At 37.4% G+C, this 25,291-nt stretch overlaps 1 protein-coding gene across 1 annotated transcript in view; it reads left to right on the plus strand.

Moving 5' to 3' along the window:
* LOC126095271 (probable E3 ubiquitin-protein ligase HERC1) overlaps window positions 1–25,291 on the plus strand; it is an 814,023-nt gene that overhangs the window by 666,603 nt on the left and 122,129 nt on the right. The window contains exons 60-62 of the mRNA XM_049910030.1: window positions 8,237–8,428; window positions 8,513–8,694; window positions 16,782–17,060. Coding sequence (XP_049765987.1) covers window positions 8,237–8,428; window positions 8,513–8,694; window positions 16,782–17,060 — 653 coding nt within the window. The remainder of the gene's footprint in view (window positions 1–8,236; window positions 8,429–8,512; window positions 8,695–16,781; window positions 17,061–25,291) is intronic.

Consider the following 25,291-nt stretch of genomic DNA (forward strand, 5'->3'; position numbering starts at 1 on the left):
ACTGCAAATTTTCCAGTAACCTCCTTTTCAATGTCGTAACTTCAGTAAGCACTCCCAATTGACATTTCACATGCCTTAATCTTGCAAGTTCACGTTTACAAAATTCTTGCATCGACCCATTCCTGTATTTAAATGTTGGCCCATTCAGAAACTGATTTTGGTGTTGTGCTTGCTTCGCTTCACTCTAGAACTTGTTCAGGAAACTGCTTTCAAATATTTCATAGGTAGTGAACATATCACCGTGTATATTTCCCCATGATTGTGGCTCACCTGCGGCTCACCCTTCAAATGTCTTTTCATGAGTTTTATCTTCACCTCATCGGACATTCCCCTTATAAAACCATCCCTGCATGCTGCTAGAAAATGTACTGGGTGAAATTTCCCATCCCTGTGCAAAACATTTGACTGATCCCAAGTTCATCCATGGAACACTCATCACAGTAGAGATTTGATGTGCAGCTAAAGAATTCAGTTCACTTTTTATTTCATTTATTTGCATTTTAACTGCACTAGTTTTAATTTTAATGCCAGATTCTACTTGTTCCTTTATTTTATCTACTTCTTTCTCCCCTTCTAAGCTGCTAATAGCCTCTGTCGTCTCGGCCATTAGAGCATCTTGCCTACTCATACCATTTCTCGTTGCCCCCTACACCTGCCTGCAACTTCTCCACCTTGTCACTGAAACTTTTCTCCACTTGATCTACCTTAGAATCAGGTATCCCAACTTCATCAGAAATTTTTCCCATTTCATCCCAAATGGTTTTTAATTTTCTGTTTATTAATTCCTCAATTCCACTAGCCATTTTACCTACTTCATCTTTCAAACTGAAGCCATTTCAGGTTGAACCAAATCAATTTTCAAATTAACATCAACCATATCGGTTTTAACACAGTCAATTTTTAAATTTACGCCACCCATATCAGTTCTAAAAGAATCAGGTTTGGATCCCAATCCTCTTATTGATTGCATTAATTGCGACATCATGTCTCTCCCAAATTCATCTCCCTTGCCTGATTTCAGACTCTTTGCCCTACTAAATCCACCGCCAATCATGCCCTCCTGCTCCAACTTTGGGCTAAGTGGCTCGCTAATATTTTCGGAACCACACAAACTGGCCGACTGCTTAATATTAGCAACATTTATTATTGGCGATTGAACTACAGAATCATACATATTCTCACAATCAGCGCAGGGACGTGGCTTTGTCGTGCTGGATCTTTCTGCTTTGGTATTGCTGCTGATGTTGCAGTTGAAACTGGTGCTGTAGATCTCGTAGCCTCTGCTGTGGTACTGCAACTGCCACTGCGTGATGAATTTCCGCTGAAGATGCCACTGCTGGCTGGAACCATGTGCTTTTGATATCGCCTCTCCTTCCATGTTGTTTTTTTATCATTTATAACCGCTGCTAAAACTCGGTGCACACAACTGTTGCAAAATTCGTAGCTCAGAGCCCCCACGCAAACTGCCTAAACTGCCACAAACTTGGACGCAGGTCACAGAATGTCGTTGTCGTTGTCGTTGTTGTTGTTGTTGTTGTTGTTGTTGTTGTGGTGGTCTTCAGTCCTGAGACTGGTTTGATGCAGCTCTCCATGCTACTCTATCCTGTGCAAGCTTCTTTATCTCCCAGTACCTACTGCAGCCTACATCCTTCTGAATCTGCTTAGTGTATTCATCTCTTGGTCTCCCTCTACGATTTTTACCCTCCAGTACCAAATTGGTGAACCCTTGATGCCTCAGAACATGTCCTACCAACTGATCCCTTCTTCTTGTCAAGTTGCGCGACAAACTCCTCTTCTCCCCAATTCTATTCAATAGCTCCTCATTAGTTATGTGATCTACCCATCTAATCTTCAGCATTCTTCTGTAGCACCAAATTTCAAAAGCTTCTATTCTCTTCTTGTCTAAACTATTTATCGTCCATGTTTCACTTCCATACATGGCTAAACTCCATACAAATACTTTCAGAAACAACTTCCTGTCATTTAAATCAATACTCGATGTTAACAAATTTCTCTTCTTCAGAAACGCTTTCCTTGCCATTGCCAGCCTACATTTTATATCCTCTCTACTTTGACCATTGTCAGTTATTTTGCTCCCCAAATAGCAAAACTCCCCTACTACTTTAAGTGTCTCATTTCCTAATCTAATTCCCTCAGCATCACCCAACTTAATTTGACTACATTCCATTATCCTCGTTTTGCTTTTGTTGATGTTCATCTTATATCCTCCTTTCAAGACCCTATCCATTCCGTTCAACTGCTCTTCCAAGTCCTTTGCTGTCTCTGTCAGAATTACAGTGTCATCGGCAAACCTTAAAGTTTTTATTTCTTCTCCATGGATTTTAATACCTACTCCGAACTTTTCTTTTGTTTCCTTTACTGCTTGCTCAATATACAGATTGAATAACATTGGGGAGAGGCTACAACCCTGTCTCACTCCCTTCCCAACCACTGCTTCCCTTTCATGTCCCTGCCATCTGGTTTCTGTACAAACTGTAAATAGCCTTGCACTCCCTGTATTTTATCCCTGCCACCTTCAGAATTTGAAAGAGAGTATTCCAGTCAACTTTGTCAAAAGCTTTCTCTAAGTCTACAAATGCTAGAAATGTAGGTTTGCCTTTCCTTAATCTTTCTTCTAAGATAAGTCGTAGGGTCATATTCCAACATTTCTATGGAATCCAAACTGATCTTCCCGGAGGTCAGCTTCTACAAGTTTTTCCATTTGTCTGTAAAGAATTTGCGTTAGTATTTTGCAGCTGTGACTTATTAAACTGATAGTTTGGTAATTTTCACATCTATCAGCACCTGCTTTCTTTGGGATTGGAATTACTGCGTGAAGAGTTTGACAGAGCACTGAAAGATCTGAGTCGAAACAAGACCCCGGGAGTAGACAACATTCCATTAGAACTACTGACAGCCTTGGGAGAGCCAGGCCTAACAAAACTCTACCATCTGGTGAGCAAGATGTATGAGACAGGCGAAATTCTCTCAGACTTCAAGAAGAATAGTATAATGTTGTTAACTGTGAGAATTATAATTGTGATTTCACAGCTATTAAAGGAACCTAATATTCAGTCCTGAACTGATCTCACACTTAACTTTTGTGCGAGGTCCTGCCTATTGAAGTTCAGATAATACTTTTGGACACACTTTGCAGAATTCAAATCAAATTTCAAACTTTCCAGAGTTCATATTCCACAACTAACGCTTTCCAAGTTCCTATCCCTGATGAGCCCCCAATTGTAAGTTAACATCCCATAGATGATCGGGCTCACATGCGGTTACTCTTCATCAAAATGTCTTGGCTCAAACTCGTCCAGGAGTTAAACCACACGTGTTGCATTACATGCCCTAAATTAGACTCTTGTGACCCTTTAGTTTAATTGTTTGGCTGATGGCAAGTTTGCGAAATGCATAGTTAATATAACATATAATATCCATAATAATAATATCGGGGACTAAATTAATGACCCATAAATGATGTAGGTCACACAGTTCCGATTTGGTTAGAATAATGTTTATTTACCAAGAAAACTAATAGCAAAAGTGGTCATATTTAGAATTACTATTACACTTGAGCGCATATCCATTTGACTCAGTTCGAGCATTCACAGTCTCATCACGAAGCAAGTCCAATACGGCACCTTGATATTTACATGAAAAGTTAGAGTTCACACCAGATGCACGGGTGCTCACTGCTCAGAGACCAAGTCCCATGATACCACACAACGAGAAATTTTCTCAGTCATTTCACTTCCTAGCTGCTTAAAGACCGACTGTCCACTTTTGCGTCTCAATCCAAAGTGTACCCTTTGGTGTCTGCAGCCAAACTGTCCGCTTTCGCGTCTGCCCCAGCCTCTCCCTCTGCCTGTCCCTGTCCGTATTGCCCGTGCAATGAATATCCTCGCTCAACTGACTAGGGCAGTTTCCTTTCCTCAAGCCATCCATCTGATCGGTTACAGCTTATTCTACATTTTAACATATTTGAATAGTCAAAGCTTGAGCACATTCATGTTCTAAATAAAGAAACAATAATATCCATTACATAATAAATGTTAAATTCCTTTACACAAAACCTGTACAATTTCCTTCTTAACTTTGAATGTCATGGCCAGTAGCTTTGCACCAATGTACTTTCTGATAAATAAGTAAATACGTAAGTAAGTATTATGCACTAGACTTTACAACAAATATTCTATTACCTAATTATTCAATAAGGTGTCATGCTGTCATCGCTCAGTGTGTTTTGTGTGGAGGATATGATGATCTGATACGTAACCGAAAATACTGATAGTTTAAATTTACTATATCTTTTAGACAAATAAAGTTACAGAGTTGATATTTACAACATTTGCCATCTTAATGAGGTGTTTCTATACGAAATGTTAATCATTAGATTGACCAAAGCATTCAGATTTTAGCAGTCTGATCTTTGTTACAAAACTTGTTAATTTCACTTTAACAATAAATCCTAAACTATTATAGATATGATCAATATTCAAGTTTTATTGGGATCACCATGAAAATTTATGGAGGATGGCAGATTAAAATTACTGTGGCTTCATTCCTTGACTTACTACAGCATTAAATAGTTTCCATATGGCCAATCTTAGGTCCGCCATATTTAACACTACTACATCTCCTTGGCCACAAGCGGTTTCTGTTTGGTTTCCCTATGACGTAGGTTTTCGTCTGCCTCACTTGCACACTACAGTGCTTAGGCATCAGAAGACAATAGAGGCCTGTGAGTTTCCCCATCACGTGGTGAATCTGCACCCTTCTTGGCACGCAGTCCTGGACGACAGGGTTCGTTTCACAATTCCTGTAGGCTGACTCTTTCAACCGTATATTTAAATGAGAGCGCAATTTTTTTAACTCTCACATTGATGGATGACTTAGCAGGTATTCTGAAAAACTCCTCTCTTTAGCTGCTGATGAACTGCCCCATGTCTTATGACGTCCTGTTGTCATTGTGAACATGTCTTCCCCACAGATGAATGTGGAAGATGGAAAAAAAATTTTTATCCCAAAACAATTACATGCATAACACTTGACATGAAGAATGTGCAGGCGTTTTTCTTCTTCTACTTATACATGCTCTGTTTAATCATTGAAATGGTAAATTTGTTAACAGTACATCAATCAATGCAAATTATTTAAATATTATTTTACTGATTAATTTGGAATGTAATTTTGTATTGACTTCTTATGTTCTTTCATTAGCACAATCCAATTTTACATATTTCACGCCAATTTTGAATTATAGTCAGTTCTGTCAATAGATATTTTGTTAAAGCCAATTTTTCCATGAAATGTCTACATCTGTATACATGAGAGGAAAGGTAATGTGTACGCTTACATCATGCCACAGCCTTATTACGTGTATGTGTTTGAATTACAGCATTGTGGCTAAATTTGCAAATTTGTTACAGTTAATTCATATTGTATTGTTTGAAGAATCACAGAGAGATCTTGGTCAGCTGTAACTGCCAACAGTAGCTTTCATTTGGTGTAGTGTATCTCTCAGTAGCTCTACAGATTTAACAATAATAAAATTTTTATTGATTAGTGTAATGATTTATTTAGTTTATTTGCTGTAACTATGACAGTTTTCGTCATACGACCTATTGTGAAATTTCACTAATCTCATAGCTTTAATGGATCAATAATAACTTGATTATCACCGGATACAATGGCTAACCTTTTATAAGCTACAACCATCAAGAGTTTGATTTGTAGACCATGCTTACAGTAATTTGCTTGTTCCACCCAGAGAGGCCAACCTACCACACAGATGTCAAACTATGACACCGTCCACCTTTTAAACCTTGGTGTCCCATGCTGGCTGCACATTCACTATGCTCTTCCTCTAGTACCAAGTACATCTCAGCCTGTGCTATGACAGACAGCTCTGCTGCCACTTTACATCTTATTTTGTCTGTCATGTCATATCATATCACAGAGCATTGGTATCTTTTTATTGAATGACTTTCTAAATGAATAGTATGTCCCTACAAAGGCTTGTAAAAATGAGAATCTTTGTTTCATATTTAGGTAGGTTACCATTCAGGTTTGGCTGAGCTGTAGTGCTTGTAGGTGGTCTGTATCTTGGTTTCTACTGTTAGCACACATTTCACCTTGCCCAACAGCAATCCAGATTGTTATTGTGTCCATTCTGTCTTGCCTTTTTATCTACATTCACCAGAGAGAACAGCTGGAACACTTTAGATTTTAACTACTTGACAGTCACTTCTATTTGTTTGTTCACATAAAGCCCACTGATAAGCAGATGGCTATATTCCCATTGTAATTGTTCTCTTTCTTATAGCTATAAAAATTTTGTCTTCTAATTTAACCAAATCTCAGCCTTTGCTATGGTGCCAGCTAAAGAAGATACATGAAAATTAATCTTATGTTGAAAAAATTTCAGTGACTTAACATTCACATAATACACAAACATTTGTATATCACGTAAACATTTTTCTTCCATAAAGTATCATAAGTGAGTTGTTTGTAATTTAAGACAATGGGAAAACTTGTATAATTGTGATTTTCCATTGAACATCTGTCATTAAATAGTGTATCTGGACTAATAATATGATTGTAGTGGACAAATGTGGAAACTGCTGTAGAATAGTTTGAAACTGTTTATAGTGTGAAGACTGCCTGTGTTTTGTTGCTTGCTGTGAAGCACCAGCTTGGATGAATATGTGGCTAGCCTTTGACTCTGTAGTAATTGTAGTTATTGATCAATGGCTATGTGTAAGGAGCATCTAATCTTAAAACACAAATCTGATCTGGCAGTAATACAGTAATATTTGGGACAGCTAAGAGCTGCAGTTGGCAGCAGTTAAGAACTGCTTAGACAGTTAGACTCTGATGAAATGAGTGAATTCAGGTAAGAGGTTCAAGATGCATCAAGTGTGTTACCTTAAGTCTAGACGTGTCCAACAGCTTCATTGCTCTGGAAACTCAGTGGTAGTATGTAGACAACCCAAAATGTTCATGAAAAAGTAGCAAGTTAAAGGTAGTAGTATTCAGAGAGTTGAAGAAGGACCAAAATTGTTCTTCTTCTAGGGTGAAACTATGGGAAGGGAATGTCTGAACTGGTACTGAACTGCCTGTGTAGTGAACATCAGGCAACCAGTATTTTTAATCCAACAGCAGGGCTCAGTGACAACATAATATTTAGGCTTTCAAGGAAAAGATCATGATAAAGATGAGCATGTGGTGATTATTGCTTATGCCAGGTGCAATCTGGACCACAAAGTCAACTGCACAATTCAGGATGATGTCATCAGGTATATTGTTGAGATTACTCGTCAGCATGAAGACTAGGTTATTTTTTGAGTGATATGACAAGTCCTGAATGAAACAATGAGTAAAATCCAAACTGTTGGAGTCATTAGCAGAGCACTGCAATCGAATGTGTCTGATGTATGCATCACTTCTCACAGTATACATCTGAATGTTTCCAGTAAAATGTTACATACATGAATCATTTCCAGAAGCAGTTGGTAAAACTGTAGCTCAGTCTGTCAAATCCCCGTGATTTCCAATATTTTCCTACGGCATTTTTGTTTCTGAAAGGCAGAGCATCAAATAATCAATGGAATAACAGTAGAATTTTAATGCAGTCAGCTGCAAATGCTGGTTCTCTAAATTTTCTAATAATGTTGTGTGAAGCATCTCCATAATATGTCTGCATCTCCATAATATGTGTGTGTTGACTGAACATGTTGGTAACAACAAATCTAGCAGCATGCCTCTGAATTGCTTCAATGTCTTCCTTTAATCTGACCTAATGGAGATACCAGACACTCAATTAATACTTAAGAATGAGTCACTCTAATGTTCTGTATGTGGTCTCCTTTATAGAGGAGCTTCTCTTTCCTAGAAATTTCCTATTATAATGAAGTTGACCATCCTCTCTGCCTACTACCAACTTTATACACACATCCCATTTCATATCATTTTGCAACATTACACATAGATATTTAACTGATGTGACTGTGTCAGTCAGCATACCACTAATTCTGTATCTGAATATTACATGATTGTTTTTCCTACTTATGAGCATTAACTTAATTTTTTCTCTGTTTAGAGCAAGCTCCCATTTATAATATCAAATAAAAATTCTAACACATCCTGTATTCTCATAAATAGTGAAGTTTTGTTTTATTTCTGCCTTTCATTTTATCTGGCTCTCTCTTGAGTGTAATAATCTGTCTTTCAGGTCGCAGTACACTTCAACCTGTAGCAGTTGAGTCATTCTCCTCAGCCCAGCAAATAATTTGCGGACAGAACTGTACTTTTGTCATTCAAGCAAATGGTACTGTACTTGCTTGTGGTGAAGGTAGCTATGGTCGTCTGGGTCAAGGGAATTCTGATAATTTACATTCCCTCAGCATCATATCGTCACTTCAGGGTATGACTACAATTTTAAAGTTATAGGATTTTCATGTGTGTATATTTGGCTGTAAGCTATTGTCATGTAACTGAAACATTTCAGGATTTGTGATTGTGGCACTAGCAACATCTTGTGGATCTGATGGACACAGCCTTGCACTAGCTGAGAGTGGTGAAGTATTCTCATGGGGTGATGGTGACTATGGAAAACTTGGTCATGGAAATAGTGACAGGCAAAGGCGTCCAAGGCAAATTGAAGCACTTCAAAATGAAGAAGTAGTACAGGTGATAATATTTCATTATCAATGCTTGAAGCACATATAAAATAAACCAAATAAATGTAACATTTCCAGTAATGCAGCATATTGGTATAAACAGTTTTGATGAATTTGTAGACATTATTTGGGTGTCATTTTTGTGTGTTACTTCAATTAATAGAAAGTTTCTTCACTTGAATCTTCATCTGTCTTTTTCAAGGCAGATATACTGTATATTTGAGTTTATTATAGTGAAGTGGTAAATAAGAGGCTATTCAGAGATATTAAAGTCTGTGGATGTATCATTACACAATTGTTATAGCAATTCTTCTAAGAAGGGATACTGAAAAATATAATGCAGAAAAAGAAGAGGGACAAATAATGTTATTAAAACAAGGAAACATTATTAGTTTTGAAAGTGAAAGAAAGTTTTATATTTATGAAGATCATTGAAAAACTAATTTTCAAATGGTAATTAATTTTCAAAGTGGAACAGCCAGAAGCCAAAACTAAAACAAAATATAAATGGATGAAAACATAATTTTGAGAAGTATGTTGTGTTCGAAAAGGAGTTAACAATAGATTTTGGTCCCAACAAAAAATGTAATTTAACTCTTACAATATTGAGGAAAGTGGCTACTCAACATTTCGTGGAGATGCTGAGTCTCAGATAGACTTAACAAAAAGACTTTCACAAATAAAGCTTTCGGCCAGTAAGGCCTTAATCAAAAACAGATGACAGATATACATCCAGACACTCATGGAAATGCAACTCACACACACATGACTGTAGTCTCAGGCAACTGAGGCCACACTGCGAGCAGCAGCACCAGTGCATGGCAGGAGTGGCAACTGGGTGGGTTAAGGAGAAGGCTGGTTAGATTAGATTAGATTAGATTAGATTAATACAAGTTCCATGGATCATGAATACGATATTTCGTAATGATGTGGAACGTGTCAAATTTTCCAATACATGACATAATTAAGTTAATTTAACAACATACTTAAGTTAATATATCAAATTTTTCATTTTTTGTGTTTTTTTATTTTTATTTTTATTTTTTTATTTTTTTATTTTTTTTAATATTTTTTTTTAATTTATATCTAAAAATTCCTCTATGGAGTAGAAGGAGTTGTCATTCAGATATTCTTTTAATTTCTTCTTAAATACTTGTTGGTTATCTGTCAGACTTTTGATACTATTTGATAAGTGACCAAAGACTTTAGTACCAGTATAATTCACCCCTTTCTGTGCCAAAGTTAGACTTAATCTTGAATAGTGAAGATCATCCTTTCTCCTAGTATTGTAGTTATGCACACTGCTATTACTTTTGAATTGGGTTTGGTTGTTAATAACAAATTTCATAAGAGTATATATACTGAGTATATATACTGAGAAGCTACTGTGAATATCCCTAGATCCTTAAATAAATGTCTGCAGGATGATCTTGGGTGGACTCCAGCTATTATTCTGATTACACGCTTTTGTGCAATAAATACTTTATTCCTCAGTGATGAATTACCCCAAAATATGATGCCATATGAGAGCAACGAGTGAAAATAGGCGTAGTAAGCTAATTTACTAAGATGTTTATCACCAAAATTTGCAATGACCCTTATTGCATAAGTAGCTGAACTCAAACGTTTCAGCAGATCATCAATGTGTTTCTTCCAATTTAATCTCTCGTCAATGGCCACACCTAAAAATTTGGAATATTCTACCTTAGCTATATGTTTCTGATTAAGGTCTATATTTATTAATGGCATCATACCATTCACTGTACGGAACTGTATATACTGTGTCTTATCAAAATTCAGTGAGAGTCCGTTTACAAGGAACCACTTAGTAATTTTCTGAAAGACAGTATTGACAATTTCATCAGTTAATTCTTGTTTGTCAGGTGTGATTACTATACTTGTATCATCAGCAAAGAGAACTAACTTTGCCTCTTCATGAATATAGAATGGCAAGTCATTAATATATATTAAGTACAACAAAGGACCCAAGACTGACCCTTGTGGAACCCCATTCTTGATAGTTCCCCAGTTTGAGAAATGTGCTGATCTTTGCATATTATGAGAACTACTAGAACTACTTATTTCAACTTTCTGCACTCTTCCAGTTAGGTACGAATTAAACCATTTGTGCACTGTCCCACTCATGCCACAATACTTGAGCTTGTCTAGCAGAATTTCATGATTTACACAATCAAAAGCCTTTGAGAGATCACAAAAAATCCCAATGGGTGGTTTTCGGTTATTCAGATCATTCAAAATTTGATTGGTGAAAGCATATATGGCATTTTCTGTTGAAAAACCTTTCTGGAAACCAAACTGACATTTTGTTAGTACTTCATTGTTACAGATATGTGAAGCTACTCTTGAATACATTACTTTCTCAAAATTTTTGGATAAAGCTGTTAGAAGGGAGATTGGACGGTAATTGTTGACATCAGATCTATCCCCCTTTTTATGCAAAGGTATAACAATAGCATATTTCAGTCTATCAGGGAAAATGCCCTGTTCCAGAGAGCTATTACACAGGTGGCTGAGAATCTTACTTATCTGTTGAGAACAAGTTTTTAGTATTTTGCTGGAAATGCCATCAATTCCATGTGAGTTTTTGCTTTTAAGCAAGTTTATTATTTTCCTAATTTCAGAGGGAGAAGTGGGTGAGATTTCAATTGTATCAAATTGCATAGGTATGGCCTCTTCCATTAACAGCCTAGCATCTTCTAAAGAACACCTGGATCCTACTATATCCACAACATTTAGAAAATGATTATTAAAAATATTTTCAACTTCTGACTTTTTGTTCGTAAAGTTTTCATTCAATTTGATGGTAATACTGTCTTCCTGTGCTCTTGGTTGACCTGTTTCTCTTTTAATAATATTCCAAATTGTTTTAATTTTATTATCAGAGTTGCTGATTTCAGACATGATACACATACTTCTGGATTTTTTAATAACTTTTCTTAATATAACACAGTAGTTTTTATAATGTTTGATAGTTTCTGTGTCACTACTCTTTCTTGCTGTCAGATACATTTCCCTTTTCCGGTTACAAGATATTTTTATACCCTTAGTAAGCCATGGTTTGTTACAAGGTTTCTTATGAGTATATTTAACTATTTTCTTGGGGAAGCAGTTTTCAAATGCATTTACAAAAATGTCATGAAATAAATTATATTTTAAATTGGCATCAGGTTCACGGTACACCTCATCCCAGTCTAACTGCTGTAGGCTTTCCCTGAAATTTGCAATTGTTACGTCGTTGACTGAACGTACTACTTTGGAGGACTGTTTAGTATTGCCGAATGGAGCTATGTCATATATTGTAACTAGCTGTGCACCATGATCAGAAAGACCATTCTCAACAGGCTGAGCATTTATCTGATTAAACTTATCTTGGTCTATAAAGAAGTTATCTATCAGTGAGCTGCTATCCTTTACCACCCGAGTAGGAAAATCAATAACGGATGTCAAATTGAAAGAACCGAGTAATACTTCAAGGTCATTTTTCCTATTACCCTCTTTCAGAGAATCTACATTGAAGTCCCCACAAATAATAATTTGCTTCCCCCTGTCTGACAGATAGCACAACAAGGAGTCCAAATTTTTCAGAAATAGATGAAAATTTCCTGATGGGGACCTATATACAGTTACAATTATAAATGTGCCTTTATTTAATTTAAGCTCACAGGCACATGCTTCTATATGTTTCTCTACACAAAACTTTTTTGTTTCTATACTTTTTGCACAGTGATAACTTTTGACATATATGGCAACTCCTCCTTTCTCCATATTTTCTCTCATTACATGTGCAGAGAGCTTATATCCACTTACATTTACCTTATCCATATCAGTAACAATGTGATGCTCAGACAGGCATAGTATATCTATTTCACCCTCAGCTTCTAAATCTTCTAAACAAACCAGAAGCTCATTTATTTTATTGTTTAAACTCCCAATATTTTGATGAAATATAGTTACATTATTTTTAATTATACTTTTATGAGAATCTTTCCTTATTCTAACATTTGCAGTACTCTCCTGTCTGAGTTTCTCATTGTGCTTAGGCCTAGTTGCTATACCAGTGGTCACATGGTGTTCAGAGAGGCAGATTATGTCAACTGGGTTGGGTGACTTTAATTCATCAATGGAATTACCTAGGACTGAGATACAACTTGGTGGAGATAAAATTTCTGATGATTGGTGAAAATTTATAATTGACAGCTGTGATTGATGATCCAATGTGCTAGAATTGTGCTGTTTAATTTCTTTCCTAAAATGAAGATTTGTTTCAATCCTGACCTCTCGTAGAACTTTACATCTTTCTGTCTTACCTATCCTAAAAAAGGTGCTGCTCCAACACCAGTAACCACTGGTATTTTACCGTTCATGGCAGTGCCTCCTCCCCTTAAATTTCCTGCTATTACCCCAGCCAGTTTCCCCTTCCCTTTCCTGTTGAGATGTAGGCCGTGCCTGGTATAGTCCCACCTACTGAGAGAATCAACAGGAACCACACCAATATGAGCCCCAGCACCCGACCCAAGCAGCCGTTCCAACTCCAAATTAACTCTCCCAACAGAAGAGTTCAAATGAGGCTGGTCATGGCGTCTCAGGACAGATACAAATTCAACATTGGTGTGTCTCGATGCCGACGCAATCTTTACCAGGTCACACTCTATACTGTACCCAGGATCTCTGTCGATGCTGTTCCCTGGCCCTCCCACAATAACCACGGTGTCTTCCCTGGTAAATCCTTTACAGAGTGAACCTAAATCCTCTGTCACCTGATCCAGACCAGCACTTGGTTTGAAAAAATTTGTGACCTGGTATTCTGGTCCTAATTCCTCCTGCAGAAGTTGGCCTACACCTCTGGCATGAGAACTGCCTAACAACAAAACTTTCTTCCTTTTCGATGGCTTTCCTACATTCTTTTTCAATTTTCTATTGAAAGTTTGTTGTGTCCTGTCTACACCTACCTCTGCTTGAGGTTCATCAGTTTCTAACTGAAGCAACAGGTCAAACTTATTTTTGACATTCACCACAAAACTGTCAGGCTTAGTTCTAGGCCTGTTCCTTCTGCACCTGTTGCCACTTCCCACCTCTCTTTGCCCTTCTCCCTCCTTAACCTGTCCAGATCTTCCCTAGCCTGATCTAGCTCAGCCTGAAGGGCAGTAATTTTCCCCTCCTGTTCCACTATCTTCCTATCTCTGCTGCAAATCCTACAAAACCACTGATGAGCCTGATCCACTTTCCCGACACCCACACCACTGCAGTCCCCCCAGTGAAAAAAACTACTGCATCCATCACACCAAATCCCGGAACTAACAATTCTACGGCAAGTCAGGCACTTCTCACTCATGGCAAAAATAATACTTTAGCTAGAATAAATCAATTAAATTACCGAAAATCAAAAAAGACATTACAAGAATTAAGCCTATTCACAAATGTATATAAGCAAGTTTCTGATTTAAAATTCCGCTGTTTTTCTGAGATCTGTATTAAAACAATGATGGTATACGCTATTTATTTTATATTTCACTCGATGGAATGAAAAAAAGGACAATTAAACGAGATACTTTAACTTTGATTCTCCAAAAACGTTACGAGAATTAGGCCTATAAACAAATGTATATAAGCAAGTTTCTGATATAAAGTTACGCTGTTTTTCTGAAATCTGTATTAAAACAATGAAGTTATACGCTATTCACGGTAGTTTACTTATTTGTTACCAAGAAATTAGTTAAATTACCGTGAAACAAGAAACAAACACGTTTACAAAATTTAAGCCTGAGTGCGACTTCGCGAAGTTACGGTCTTTTCGTGTTTTCTGAAAAAATACGCAAAGAAAAGTCAAACCTTTAACGGCAATACTAAATGATACACTAATGCATGTATTTAATTTGTTGTCGGCGTTAAACTAAATTATATTCCTGTTTAAATCACTTAACTTTCTGGAAGTGGTTTCTGGCGTCACTTACTCGGCGGCCATCTTGGAACAGGTGGGGAAGGAGGATGATAGTAGGGTAGGGGTGGCAGACAGTGAAGTGCTGCAGATTAAATGGAGCGAAGGGCTCTTAAGGGTTGTTTTATTTATTTATTTATTTATTTATTTACTTACTTTTTTTTGGGGGGGGGGGGGGGGTAGTGGAAAATCCATCCTGGATTTTCCATTGTTTCATTTAACACTAGCAAGATTATAGTGTTAGGCAGTTTAATGGAAAACTTTGCTAATTGTGTGTAAAACTGTGAACCATATTTTTAATGCAGGGTGACAACAAGACAGAGAAGTTTAGTCAGTCTAAGTGACACCAGTGTTTTTTTTTTTGTAACTGCAAAAACTGAATGCTCATGCACATCAGCAATGAATGAGTCAAAAGTGATAAGGGGAGTATGAAAGTGCTTGTATTCTTAACACTAAGTGCTAAGATTTTAAATTGCTTACCATAAGGTTTCTGAAACTGATTATATGTTAAATGTGAAAACAATTTAAAATTTACATTAATTGTCATTCCTTACACAAAGGTAAGTATTGTGTTTACTTATAGGTGGCACTTATCAGACACATTAAACCATTGACAAAGAATGTCTTTTAGGTTGGGAGGGACAAAGTGTGTTAGCTTGAGTGTAATTACAGTTAAGACAAATTTTAACTGTTAAGTTGTCAAGACACAAAAATCTGTAAGATTTGTGCATTTAAAAATTATCTCACTACACTGCAATTTTTTTTTCTGTGGCTTTTACATATTTGTTGAGCTTAGTTGGTCTTGTTGGTCAGATGGTTTCAAGACTATAAAACTGGTAATTTAACTACTTTATTCCGCCCATATGTAAAAACAGAAATTGTTAAAAGTTCTGAAAGAAAATAATTTGATATTGAAGTATAGCAATTAGTAATTGATAAATACAGTGAAGTTGGTTCAGCTGTAGTAGTTTTCAGTCTGTGTGGAGACTTATTAGAGAAACTTTTAATTGCTTAATTCTGTTGGAACCTCTACAGAAAATTAAAATGTCATAAGAAAGTAAAATTTGCAACTAATGAGTTTCTTGATCATGTCTTTAGATTTATATAATATTCCTATAGGCTGTAATAAAAGTGCACACGTTCACTAACAGTTTTAAAAATACCATTGTACAACTGATTAAGTTGAACTAATAATTGGGAACCAAACATAAATTTCTGTCAGTCAGCATTTTGTATTCTCACTTCAACTTGGAGTGAGAAATATTTGGATATTCAGTAAATCTAACTAAAGCTAGCAATATCACACAGTTTCAAGTGGCTGCAGCTCTTTGTACATTGATTTCAGTGATATTGATTTTAATGATAGACACAATAGTTTAAAGAAACTTACACATTTTTACTTAAATTGTTTGGAAATTGCCACTCTTACTTTTAATCTTAGTTTTTTAATGGTATAGAACTTCTACTTTCTTAATCAATCCTCTTTACCCTTGCCAATACTTCTTTCTTCTCCTTTGCCTCCTCCTCCTCCTCCTCATCATCATCATTATTATCAAACACTGTCCATAATGGAGTGCTTCAGGAGTCTGGAAACAGTGTCCATATTCATACGATGACAGATGTGTCATAAGTTACACTGTCAGTAGACTTGATTAGAAACATCATAAGAAAATGAACATCAAAATGTCAAAACCCAAATTTTGTCTTACAGTGCAGAAATAGCAATAAAATGCAGGCAGTAAAATGAAATATTTTGCTTGGGACCTAAGCTTAAGTCATAAAACAATAGACAAGAAATTAGGAAAATATGTCTCTTCTCTTTACCTGAAGCTTTGAGCGACATTTCCTTCATTTTAGTCTTGAACACTTCCTCATTTGTTCTTTGTATCATAAAACTAAAATATTAAATACATGTATATCTATAAAATTAATAGACCAATAACGGAGCATGCTATTTGTTGTATTTCTTGTACTGGGTTTTTGACAGTTGTTTGTGACTTAATTATTTCATTTGCTTGATCATAATCGCTTTTGCACTTGTATCAAAAGTGAGAAACTCTATCATGTTGTCTGACATTTCCATTTATAATTGCTGTATTTGCTTTTCTAAACATTGTTCTTATTTTTTTATTCTGCTGTAGGTTGCCTGTGGTTTTAAACATAGTGCTGTTGTGACAGCAGATGGTAAATTATTTACCTTTGGTAATGGAGACTATGGCCGTTTGGGCTTGGGAAACACAGCAAATAAAAAACTTCCTGAACGTGTGCCCATACCTGATGGACAACTAGTGGGGCAGGTCGCTTGTGGCCTTAACCACACAGTATGTGTATCAAAGGATGGAAACACAGTGTGGTCGTTTGGGGATGGGGATTATGGTAAACTAGGGCTTGGTAGTACTGCCACAAAATCTACACCACAGGTTTGTAAATGTTTGTATCCAAGGAATAGTCCTTAAATTAATAGTAAGAAAATTATTCTTAGTTTGTATTAAGAGTAAGAATGGATTAATATAATGTGGTAGCAATGTGAATACTATTCCCTTTACACCTAATATGAGAAACAGAAGTTACTTAACCACAGTATATTGGAAATTGAATGTTACATCATTGTTATACTCTGACTGAAATTACTTTGTGATTGAGGGATGGCAGTGATGGGGAGCAGAGATGCTGGCTCAAACACAACATGCCACATGTTCATGTAACTGATACCAAAAAAGAAACGAATCATGTACTTATTGACTGTTGCCAGTGTTTTAGTAAGCACTAACAGATGCACAACAGTTATATCTGAATCAGTTTGAATATCTCCTAAGTAGTCACTAGACAAGCTGTCAGAATATGTTGAAATAATAAATTATTCTTTGTTATTTTCCATGACACATCCCTTTTTCCCACACTTTTGTGATTACTTCCTTCAGGCGTCTGACAACATTGTGGTAATCTGACAACAAAGTCTCATTTGTAGCATCCTGTGTCAGTCTTTCCACTTCTGCCAGCACATATTTTTTGCTGTTCCTTTCCATGTAACACTTATGTTGAGCCAATATGAATTCAATGGAACTGAAATTACACTGATATTATGGCAATCTGAGGGCAATAAGGTCATATTTTTTGCTATCTAACACTCATATAGGTAAACATGGTTTGTTCTGAGCCACGGTGTCCAGTAATTCACCCTTTCTATGGCTGTGCGGTATGGGAATGTTTTTTGTTGTAGCCAGTTGACAATAGTCTTCTGGATGTTACAATAGGTCCCTTATTGAGAATAGTTATTACTTACGATTTGCTCACGTTTTTTATGGCCCTCTCATGTTAATAAGAGCTACAGAACAATTCATAGATTTCAGTTCGGTATGCTGTTAGCTGATTGTATTCCAGTACATTGATCAAGAACTAAAATGAAGTAATAATGATGCAATAAATTCTCAGATTTTTTGTAGAAATAAAATAACAAAATAGCTTATTCCATTAATTAAAGTATTATACAAACTGTAATGAGTATATTACTACAAGAATATAATTTTCTTAGAGAAAAGTAACAGTAAGCTTAAAAAAAGGTTGAATGTGTACCTGAACTCACATTATTTCAATTAACTGACAAGTGCTATGCTTTTATGGCAATGTGTCATACGGACAATTTTGTTTCAAATTCGTTTAATTTAATCTTGATATAGTACACTGTAACAGTAATGCAAACTTAGATTGTGGGTTTGACTGGTGTAAAAAATTGCCTAAGCAACAGAAACATCAAATGTGAATTCAGCATAGTGCATGGGGAAAACCTTTGACCCTGCAGCAGGTAGGTCCACATTATCTAGCAAGGCAAGTGCTGGAAAGGGGAAATTTTTCTGGATGTAGAGTGATTTGAATGATTTTTTTTTTGGGGGGGGGGGGGGGGGATGAAGACCAAAATAAATTCAGATAAACTAAAAATTCATTAAAGAAATTGTTATACAGAGAATGCATATGGGGTTAGATTGTCTGTATGTTGGTATTTATATACAGGCTGTTCAAATAATGTTTTGGTTTCTTTTAATGAGACAGGTTTCCTTGGCATTACTTACCTTCAGGAGATGAAATACATAGTACTGCTGATAGCACATATGAAAGTTAAACACTACTAATTTACTAATTTATACTTTGTGTAAGTGTAGCAATATGATAGTGGAATGTGCACTATGTAACCAGAAAACTTTTAATAATGTCTGATGATCATTAAAAATTTTATTGTTTTTGCCTTTAGAGATGAATAAAGTATATTTGTGAAAGTAACTGGTTTCACTAATATCTACTTTGACTCCACTGATTGTACTGAAGTAAAGCTATAGAAAAGAGTTGCATTAGAAACATTAAAGGCATAAAAATTATTTTGGCCTAAGAATATATTAGTGTACTTCGTAGGAACTGTGAATATTATTTCACGGTTTTTGCCTGTTACCTGGGCAGTAGCTGAACTGGCAAGACTGTTGATATTTAGTTCATCTTATGTAATTAAGTTTCTACTTCCCAATGGTTAGTTCTCCATGCCTTATAAAATGTTAGGAGTTTTGTTTATGAACAGAATGATAGTAAACCTTAAATCAGGTGGCCAGACCCATCTTCCTAAAATTAACCGTCAGTAGCCTCACTGGTAGTGTTTTACTTAGTTCATTTGTTCGTTTGACAATATATAATAAATTATGAGTCAGTTTTCCTTGCTAGTACTTTTCTTCAGCAGGCGAAATGTATAGTACCATTGATAGACACACATAAAAGTTACACACTACCCAGCAGAACAAAGGCCGCAAAAAAACTGGGTGAGCCATGGAGTGGCATCCCCTTGCACTCCAAAAGTAAATAGGATTAAAACTGGACATTTACTCTCACCTTCAGACAACACTGTCCCAATGCCAAACAGAAAACCAGCACTTAGAATAATATGTTGGGAAAGGTAATGAGGTACAAACTAGGGGGTTACATCACGAGCTCTTAGAACCACTGCTTTTAGTTTGTGCTTTTCTGCAGCAAAGTTTGTTTCCACTGTTTGGTGTAAATCATCTTGTGCCAAAACTGTGGACAATGCTCTGAACAAAGCTTGTGGACTGACTACTGGTCCTGAAAAACTATCCCTGTCAAGAAGATATACTGTCTTGCTGGTATCACCCCTCCAAATATTCATCAAAAAGCTGCCATCGAACATGAACAACTGGAAGCTGAGCATGTTGAAGCTCACTGCAGTTTGGCCATGAACTGTCTCAACCTGGGCTAAAATTGAGAAAAAGTCTCCTTTGAACAGCAGAATCTCTGAAACTCCCTCCATATGAGGCAAATCCATACAGTGAGTTAGAATGGAACCACAAGAAGATCTTATGATTAGCCACTATGAAGAGTATAGTGTTTGGAGATCACTTAACTGCTTAAGAATTAGTGTCAACAGGATGACGTCCTCCCTTAAACTGTGGGGCTTCACATTGGGGGATAGCAAGTGTGAGTGTGGGGATGAACAAAATGTGGAACACCTGTGCCGGTGCCCTCTTTGTACATTTACTTGTTCAACACAGGGCACTGTGTTTGCAAAAAATAGTACACTAAGTTCAAATGGCTCTGAGCACTATGGGGCTTAACTTCTGAGGTCCCCCAGAACTTAGAAGTACTTAAACCTAACTAACGTAAGGACATCACACACATCCATGCCCGAGGCAGGATTCGAACCTGCGAGCGTAGCAGTCGCGCGGTTCCAGACTGTAGCGCCTAGAACTGCTCCGCTACTGCAGCCGGCTAGTACACTAAGTGTGGCTCAATTTTGGATAAATGTCATCTGTTTTCGGATTTGTTCAATGATATTTCTGAAATTTCTGAATGTTCTCTTTTTTGTAAATATGTATATACTGTGTGCAACTGTGTTTACTGTAAAAATAGGCTTCTGACATGGCTACATAAAATCATGGAAGGAAATGCTGGTTGCAGGATGAAAGAGATGGGGTCAGAGTGATGTGCCCTTCCTTTCTAACCTTCCCCCACCATATTTCTCTCTCCCATCCTATTAGTCCTAAAAGGTGGGTAGTGTGTCCCTTTTATATATCTCTGTCAGCTCCACTACAGATTTCACCTTCTGAAGGTGATTAGTGGCTACAAATTGTCTCCCATAATGTACCAACACATAGCACAGAAAAGTGAGGAATCAGTTGTCTCAGTTCTCATTCTACCTTCCTCACTAAAAATTTTGGAATGTGAACACATTTGCATTCTTTTAACACAGAACATTGTAAATCATTTTACCCTTTTGCTCTTTGTAGTGAAGCCTTCATACTCATCTGCTCCCACTAACTGTCACTATTTATATATGTCTCTCTCTCACTGTCTCCTTTTTCTCCAATTGACACTTTCTCCTGCATATCTCTTCCACAGTCCCTTTCTCTTGTTATTTCATACTACTGCCTGCTTCTCTGCCACTTTTAGTGTATCTTCATCTCACTGCCATCGTCTCCGTTCCATTCTTTTTCTCTCCCATTGCCACTGTCTCTTTCTTTCTTGCTCACAGTCTGCTGTTTTTGTCATCAACCACCATTGTGTCCTCTCCACACATGTCCTTGGGGATGGATTGGTCAGGTTTTTTACCCTTAGACCAGGAAACTTTTACATGGTGGGCATAGAACAAGGAGGAAGGGGGAAAGTGGGCAAATATTTCCATGTTAAAGTTCCCTCTCATGCCTATGTTGGGTCTCCATTCATATCTCTTTTCATTTCCGTTATCTCCACTATTTTTCTCCCACTGCTACTGTCTCCATCCTTCTCTCTCCCTGTTTTACTGCCACTGTCTCTCACAAACCATCATTATCTCGTATCTAGGCTTCCACTACTGTTGTCTTCATCCATCTCTCTTTCTCTTTCACTGCCCCCCCCCCTCCCTCCATCACTTGTCTCCTTTCTTTATCTTCTACTGCCACTCTCCCATCATTTTAATCTTTTAAAGAGAAATTTATTTACCTTCTCTATGCTTCAACAGTAGATTTTTTTCACCTGGTTCCCTTCTTATTCCTGTTACAACAGGGTTCACTGCTTATATAAAATGAATTCTGTAGGTCAGTAAAGTTTTGACAGTTTATTTGTATACTTCAACACATTTACATACTTTGATAAATATAAACAAAAAGTAGGTTTGCATAATATAATGTTAAAACAAAATTGTCTCCCATCCAACAGAAATTTACTTTACACTACTTTTCATAAAAATGCGCAACATTTTTAGGCTACATCTACAGCATATAACATAAATTAAACTGGCAAAACTTACGGTAATGCATAATGTTAATATATAATACTAATACATGTGACCACCTAGATGTTTGAGGAAGGGGACAAATGTATGAGGAGGCCTTTAGGATATTCAAAAAGGAAGTATTACATAGACCTGGAAATTACCCAATGGTGCCACCTGGTGGCATAAGCACCTCACAAAAAATTATTTTGTTATACAAAATTCTTTGTATTTGCAAATGAAACACACATAATTTAATGTTGTGTTTGATTTACAAATCATTATCAGTATTATTAAATCACGTAGGCTGCGATGGGCGGGTCACATAGTTCGAGTGGATGAGGGCAGGGCAGCACGTAGAGTACTGGTAGGGCACCTAGAAGGAAAACGTCCTGTGGGGAGACCGAGGCATAGATGGGAGGACAATGTGAAAGCTGATTTGAGAAGCCTAGGTATTGAAGGTGAATGGAAGGAAATAGCCCAAGACAGGGACAGATGGCAAAAATACATTGCTGCGGTAATGGACTCTAGAGTCCGGTATGATCAGTGATTAAGTAAGTAAGTTTGATTTACAAATACAAAGAATTTTGTATGGCAAAATAATTTTTTGTGAGGTGCTTATGCCACCAGGTGGCACCATTGGATAATTAACAGTTCAATATAATACTTCATTCTTGAATATCCTAAAGGCCTCATCATACATTTGTCCCCCTCCTCAAGCATCTAGGTGGTGACATGTATTAATATTGTATATTAACATTATGCATTACTGTATGTTTTTTCAATTTGTCCAGAATGTAGCACACATTCACTATTGCAGTCGACATTTTTGTGAGATCATTGTATCGAAAAATTACCCGTAAGGGACTTCTAAAAAATAGGAACACATCTCATCCCATGCTAAGACAATAGTACAACAAAAGTGGCCCTTTGCCAGCTCTCGAAAGCTCCATGACCAAGGAGCAGAATTCTACTGTCTAGAAATTAATGATTGGGGGAACATTCCAAATATTCTTTATATACATGGTGACTGTTGAAAAATACTGTCATGCATCTGTGTCACTTTGGAGTATAGTGCAGCATGCAATAAAAGTTACTCGGCCAGCTATAATAATGTGTAACTTACTTTTTGAAGTCTCCTTGTTCTGTCTATGTGTAGAAAAGACCATTAAATTACAACAATGATGGAGGAGACTCAACTACTCTAGATAAGGAAGTGCACAGAACCAGACAACTGACTCAGTCAGTCTGGGACAGCTTTTGGACATTTGTCTTTTGCCAGGTTGATTAGAAACCTGTGTTAACCCTGGATGGCAAACTGTCTGTGTGTTCTTTGTGAACTTATTAGTGAGTATTATTTTGGATTTGTAATAACTTTCAGAGCTGTCCACCTTTTGGACTAAGTAAATTTCACCAAGATAATACACTAAACAGATACAGAAGGATGTAGGTTACAGTAGGTACTGGCAGATGAAGAAGCTTGCACAGAATAGAGTAGCATGGAGAGCTGCATCAAACCAGTCTCAGGACTGAAGACCACAACAACAATGCTTTGTGAACTTTAAACATGATTGTGATGTTAGATGTTTGAGGAGGACTTTAAATGCACTGCTGGGGAAAAAAATCGCAACTCCAAGAAGGGGTTATGTGGCATAAACAAAACTTGGTAGGCATCTTTCTACATCTGAAAGATGATGTCTGTTCAGATCTCTTGCCAGTCGCAAGAGAGTGTAGCTAGAAGTGCTACTATGAGGATGCAAATCAGGTTTGCTTTAAATACACGCTGTAGCGGTTGTGAGTATTAGTTACCTTTGAGATTGCACGTGTTGGGTTGATGTTAGTCAAGAATACCTGTAAGGTGACAAAGGTGCCATTATCAACACCTCACTAAGTTTGAACAAATTTGTGTAAAAGAGCGCTGGCCGGAGTGGCCGAGCGGTTCTAGGCGCTTCAGTCTGGAACCGCGCGACAGCTATGCTCGCAGGTTCGAATCCTGCCTTGGGCATGGATGTGTGTGATGTCCTTAGGTTAGTTAGGTTTAAGTAGTTCTAAGTTCTAGGGGACTGATGACCTCAGAAGTTATGTCCCCTAGTGCTCAGAGCCATTTGAACCATTTTTTTTTTTTTTTTTTTTTGTAAAAGAGCTACAAGAAAGTGGATGTTCCTTTTACGATATTGCAGAAATACTTGGCATGAATGTAGCCACTATACGTGATAGCTGGCAGCGGTGGTCATAAAAATGTATAGTCGCAAGAAGACCAGACTCCGGACAGCCATGTGGTACTATAGAGAGGGAATACCACCATGTTACATGCATGGCTCTGGCATATTGTACTGTATCTGCAGTAGCAATGTGAGCAGCAGTTGGCACAATGAACTGTTATAAATCGATTACATCAATAAGAGCTACGAGCACAGACTCTTTGTAGTGTGCATTTCACTGCCCCAAATCACCGACATTTGTGACTTCAATGATGTGAAATGAGAGCTCATTTTAGGGTAGATCTGTTGTGTTTTCTGATGAAAGCTGGTTCTGCTTTTGTGCCCATGATGGCTGTGTGTGGGTTAGGAGGAGGCCAATTGAGGACCTGCAACAAACCTGTCTGTATGCCAGACACACTGGACATAAACCTGCAGTTATGGCCTGTGGAGCGATTTTTGGTTGGTTGGTTGGTTTGGGGAAGGAGACCAGACAGCGGGGTCATCGGCCTCATCGGATTAGGGAAGGATGGGGAAGGAAGTCGGCCGTGCCCTTTCAGAGGAACCATCCCGGCATTTGCCTGGAGTGATTTAGGGAAATCACGGAAAACCTAAATCAGGATGGCCGGACGCGGGATTGAACCGTCGTCCTTCCGAATGCGAGTCCAGTGTCTAACCACTGCGCCACCTCGCTCGGTGAGCGATTTTTGTCTGCAGGAGCACTCTCATGGGTGTTCACATACCCTGACTGCAAAATCGTATGCCAACCTGGTGATTCAACCTGATGTGCTGCCATTCATGAACAGCATTTCAAGGGCCGTTTCCCAACAGGATCATGCTCGCCCACACACCACTGTTGTAACCCAACATGCTCTACAGGGTATCGACATGCTGACTTTGCCTACTTGATCACCAGATTTGCCTCCAGTCGAGCATGTACAGGACATCTCCATTGTCACCCACAACCAGCCTTAACCACGCCAGTATTGTCTCACCAAGTGCAACAGGCATGGAGCTCTATCCCACAAACTGACATCCAGCACCTGTACAGCACAATGTCTGCACGTTTGCATGCTTGTATTCAATATCTTAGCAGTTACACTGGTTATTAACGTACCAGCATTTCACATTTGTAATGACTTATATTGCACTTAGATTAACCTGTGATTGTGCAATTTTAATTACTTAAATACATTACTTTGACAAGTGTAAA

Source organism: Schistocerca cancellata, chromosome 8 (genome assembly GCF_023864275.1).
Source record: "Schistocerca cancellata isolate TAMUIC-IGC-003103 chromosome 8, iqSchCanc2.1, whole genome shotgun sequence".
NCBI classification, from domain to species: domain Eukaryota; kingdom Metazoa; phylum Arthropoda; class Insecta; order Orthoptera; family Acrididae; genus Schistocerca; species Schistocerca cancellata.